This window comes from Rhipicephalus sanguineus, chromosome 8 (genome assembly GCF_013339695.2).
Source record: "Rhipicephalus sanguineus isolate Rsan-2018 chromosome 8, BIME_Rsan_1.4, whole genome shotgun sequence".
NCBI lineage: Eukaryota > Metazoa > Arthropoda > Arachnida > Ixodida > Ixodidae > Rhipicephalus > Rhipicephalus sanguineus.
In genome coordinates, this window is record NC_051183.1 from 124,381,613 (window position 1) to 124,386,900 (window position 5,288).

Genomic DNA, 5,288 nt, shown 5'->3' on the forward strand with positions numbered 1-5,288 from the left:
ACAGTGTTGATATCTTCCAGTGCATTGCGAATGTAGTCCATTGTTTGGAGTTTTGATGCGGATTAGATATTCGGTAGCCACCAGAAACAGGTAAGCAGCAAAAAACACGTCTGAGGCAATCGTCCTCCTTCGGATTGCATGCAACCGATCCAAATGATGCGCCAGCGCCACCTCTAAAAATGTCGACGAAACGGCGCCGCCTTTAGAAACTGGTTTCCAATTGAAAATAACCTAAAATATTTGGTTCAATATATCGTCAAATGCAAACACACGTAGAGCGGCGCTCGCTTCCCGCATTGGGTAGCATCGTAATCCTCGGTAATGTTTATACTTGTAATTGTGCATTTGTGGTATTCTCTTCGCTTTGAGAACTCTCGTGGCTGTGGATGCTGTATCGTGGAGGCGTTTCTTTTCATAAATCCTCGCGCATTGCTTTTTATTCGTCACTTTTTTAAAAACTGATCCTTATTGTAGTAAAATTAACCTTATTTTTCTAATGTCATCCGAATATTTCCGAAACCCACTTGTGGGTATGTGTCAACGAAAAGGGAAAGAGAAACAATATGTCATCACAACCGAATTAAGGAAAACAAAAACACTAACCAATGCGTCCTACACTCCAGAAGGCCATTGTCTGAATTTGTCTTTCATTACCGATCAGCTTGGTCATACGAACCACTTTATCATCTTTACTTCTCCTTCAAGTTGCTGACGCTTGACTACTTTTCTTCTAAAAATTCACTTGTCTAATTGTACAATCTTCTTGGGTAATATTCTACAGTGGGTGTAAGCCAATTTCAGAAGATGAAGAAGAAGAACTGGCTGTGGATGCCGGTAGTAGTGCGATCATGGACCTCCTATTACCGCACCGTCTCGAGCGCATAGACCTTCTGTCAAGCGAGTCGTTTGACTGTTTCGATGCATTCGGGCATGGAAAGTTTCAACGGCGCCTCCTACTGCTCTGTACGCTGGCCACGTTCCTTGTGACCACCAACACATATCTCAATCGGCTGGTGTTTCGAGACGTGGACCACTGGTGCAAGCGACCACCAGACGCCAACATGTCCGTGCTCGAGTGGAGGAACGTGGCCATCCCCCTGGAAGCAGATGGCCGGTACAGCCACTGCAGCCGCTACGAAAACCCCGACGAGCCCAACGATACGCGAACCGTGCCGTGCGAGGAGTGGGACTACGACGAACAGACCGTGGAGTCGTCCATCGTGAGCCAGTGGAACATGGTGTGCGACAAGCGGTCTCGCGTCACGACGATCGTATTGTTCCAAGTCTACGCCAGGATGGTGATCGGCGTCGCCGCGGGGTCTGTCGCCGACCGCGTCGGCCGTAAGCCCATCGTCCTGGTCGCCGTGACTATCCTCCTGGCGTCGACCATCGCCACGAGCCTCGCGAACAGCTACCCACTCTACCTGGCGGCCAGATGCTTTGCCTCCTGCGCAGCCTCCAGCGCGTACATCCTTATCGGCATCACCTTCTTCGAGGTCACTACTCACGACAACAGGCCGCTGCACGTCGTCATCGTCGGAGCCCTTGCCATTGTAGCGTCTGACCTGTGGTTCGGATTTGTGGCGCAGCTAGACCTGCACTGGGCGTTGAAGCAAGCGGCCTACTTAGCACCGACCTACCTGCTGGCGGCAGCATTCTTCCTTATTGTAGAATCTCCGCGATGGCTCGTCGCAAAAATGAGGTATGCGGAGGCCGAAGGCGTCATGCTTGTCGCAGGAGAGGTCAACGATTTCCCGCCCCACGACACATCGCGCCTCATAAATAAGATTAAGGCTAATGCTGGCGCAAGGTCTCGAGTGAGCACCCAGGAAATGTTCCAGGGAGTTTCGATTAGGAGGCGAGCTTTTGCTATTTCGGCCGCCTATTTTACCCTGCACTTTACACTGTTCACGGTGGTATTCTCCTCCATATTTCGGAACGCTCTGGTGCTGCAGTGGGTCTCCCTTGCCACTCTCATCCCATTCCTCGGCGCGATGTTCGTTCTGATAACAAGGGTCACCATGTTAACATTCACCAGCTTCTCATCTGGGGCTCTAGGATTGATACTGTGCCTGCTAAGCTGGGCCGCCGGTTTCGAACCGCTGATCGTCAGAGAGGCTCTCGTGGTCGTGGCCAAGGCTGTGGGACTCGTCGGGAACATTGTCATGTGCTGCTACATCCTTGAGCTCTTTCCGACGGCCGTACGCGGCACAGTCTCTGGCTGGTACCACGGCTTCGGGATGCTCGGAGCCCTTTCCTCCGAAGTCGTCAAGCCGTTGCAAAAGGCTGGCCGTGAGGACGTGGCATTCGGCGTCGCCGCGAGTCTCATGTTCGCGTCCGTGCTCGCTCTGAGGTTGTTGCCTCAAAACACCACCGTCGAGTGCGCGAAGGTCAGCGCGAGGAGCGCGAGGCATGCGACCGCGTCGTCACTGGAGAACGTGGAACGCATGAAGCGGACCCTCGGAGAGCATGAGCATGCGGGGCCGCGGAAGACCTGGGATCACCGCAGCGTATCTCAGACTTCATTTGTCAAACCTTGAATACGAGTTCTTACCTGTATGACTTTTATCAAAAGGGTTATTCGCTCTTTACTAGAGCGTTATTTGTGATGGTCCAAGTTCACTATCTTTGATTATATATCTGTGCAGCTATATATATGTATGTGTGTCTTGTTCAATGGGTGGTTATAGCACTGGTGCTTTGCTACAATTGTTTTATAAGCTATCGCAATTTACGCAGAGACAGAGAGGAATAGAAGAAAACAGGAAGACCAGCTTTCTCGATATTTTAATCTGCCACTTGTTTCCGTACAAGAAGAGGTCGCATCATATACATGGTGTACGTTTGTGTTTTTATTTTAACAGCGAAGCTGTGTTAGCTCGGTGTGGCCGTAAACCATCACCATCGCGAGCGGGTACATGCCAGAGAATTTTGCAAAATCCAACTACTCACCGCTACGGCGTGGCCTGTAATAAGCCTCATGGATGAGAGAACGAGTAGGGAGAGTGAGAGAGAAAGGAAGAAAGTAACAGAGAGACACAAATTCCTTACGAGGCGGGCATTGAACCAGCGAACCCTTGATCTGAAGGCGAGTGTCCTGCCCACTCGCCTATCCAGGCACGCTAGCAGAGCATAGCATAGCCTTGTACAATAGTGTGTAGCAAGGGGGTGGGAAAGGGAAGTGGGCGTGAGGAGCAGACATGTGATGGTGAGGAGGAAAGAAAGGGCGAGGGGAGAGTAAAGCGTAGCACAGAAATAATGAGAAAGAGCGAAGAAACAACCCTAGAACAGGACGAAGACTAGAGGACACATACACGGCGCCGGGTTTGTGTCCTTCGTCTTCGTCCTGTTCTAGCGCTGTTTCTTCGTTCAGAAATCAGTATTTACCAACCAGCCCAATTCAAGACGCTGAGGTGAAAGATAGAAAAAGGAAAAGAAATTCACAATGTAAAAGAGAAAGCGGGAAGATCAACGAAAGAGAGAGAAAAAAATAGAATTTAAAGAAAGAAAAAAAAAAGATAGAAAGTGGAAGAAGCATCGCGTCGTCTAGCAACCAGATACCGCGCCACCTGGCCAAGACGCGCATGCGCAGTAGCTAAGCCAGGCCCACCGACGGAGACATCGCGCGCAACCTCCGCTCTATAGTGCATAACCTGGCTGCGTACTCCCGATGAGCAAGCCTCGCATTTCGAAGTTATACGTGTCGGTCGACAGGGAGTACAAGCTGCGACGGGCCCGTGCTTCGCTGTGCCATGCTTTGCGCCACTTCGTGAAAACTTACCGCATTTTTTTGACAATGGCGATTTTACATAAACATTCTTTGACAGTCACGCTCCGGCCGTTCTCGTACACCTACTCTTCGTCGAGACGAAAATACTTTTCCGCAGCGATAAGGATATTGACGAGACTAATTAACAAAAGCATGTTAATTAACTTTTTAATTATTGACTTGAGCGCAGTCGTTCATCTTAGAAAGTTGTAGGGCGTACCAGCTTATATCATACCCATTATTTAGGCACTGCGAAAGTAGCACGTAATTAGATACATTCATAATCGAATTTTGAGGTCGATATCAAAACTGATCAATCCGGCCCTTAAAAAACGCGGCCTCTCTATTACGTAAGATCGGAACTACAGGTGACAAACGGACAAAATTTAAATCAAGGCGCGCCGAAGCAGATGGTTCAGAAAACCGGCGCGTATTCTGAAATACACAATTACACAGCTTATTCTTCAGGTCCGATGTGTCGTGCTAATATGGTGCTCTCTCGATATGTAAAAAGCAGCGAAAAACTATTTCGCTTGTCTGCAAGGAGAAGCCTGGCAGTGACTTCCCTTCAGTTTTATGCTCCACAGAGAAAGAAAAGGTTGCTATTGCGGTTTTCTTGCACACAGCTCGAAAGAAACAGATGAGCACCAAACACCACACTCAAAGGCAAGGCGATCCGCTCGTTCTAGTGAGATAACTGGCTGCTTTTCTCGAAAAGATACGGTCACGACGCGCCTTCATTCATTTTTCGTGACTTGTCACAGGTAGTTCCGGTCGGACGTAACCCAGTAGTAGCGCTTCCTGCGCACCTGGCGCGATCAGTTTCGATTTCGCCCATAAAATTCAATGATGATTATCTTCAATTACGTGCAACTTTCTTGATTTCTAAAAAGCGGCTGAGCCGTAAAGTGGCACGCGCTACAAGTTTGTAGAATAAAAAACGACCCTCAAGTGAATAATTGAATTGCTAATTGATGTACTTTGTCAGTTAGTCCCGTAATGTCATTTTCTGGTAATTTACTGCTCAACATTGAGTGCATTTGCGCAAACGACACTAGCGTGACAGTCATAGCATTTTTATTAAAAAATTGTATTGGCTAACAAAACAGCCAGAAATTTGTACGCACAAACAAACGAGAACAAGAAATGTCATTTTTTACCTCGTATCTTTGTGCCTCCAAATTTTTGTCAAACCATGCAACAACTTGCCCAAGAAAGCGTTTTGAGAAAAAAAAATCACAGTTTCGCCGCAAGGGCGAAGCAATGAATGCGATAGCAAGAAATTGGAATGTCACACGAGGAAGGACAAGAAGCTCGATACTTGCAGCGCCTGTAACAGTTGTTACGTGATTGTGCTTGAGCAACGTGCTGCAAGTGTCGATGATGGAGAATCATATGTTCTTATATATTTATTTTAGGGGCGAAGCTCCTCGGGGTGTTGGCCTGTCCCTCCTTTGTAGTATGTAGTGGTAGGTAGACACGCATAGTGGGATGTATCCACTCCATGTGATAAAGATGA

The 5,288-nt window shown here is 48.3% G+C and overlaps 1 protein-coding gene across 1 annotated transcript; it reads left to right on the forward strand.

Annotated features, from left to right (window-relative positions):
• Window positions 1-848: 848 nt before the first annotated feature.
• On the forward strand, window positions 849-2,540 carry LOC119403492 (solute carrier family 22 member 13). The gene has a single exon (XM_037670423.1). It carries the CDS (start codon window positions 849-851, stop codon window positions 2,538-2,540), a length of 1,692 nt encoding a protein of 563 aa, XP_037526351.1.
• Window positions 2,541-5,288: the final 2,748 nt, after the last annotated feature.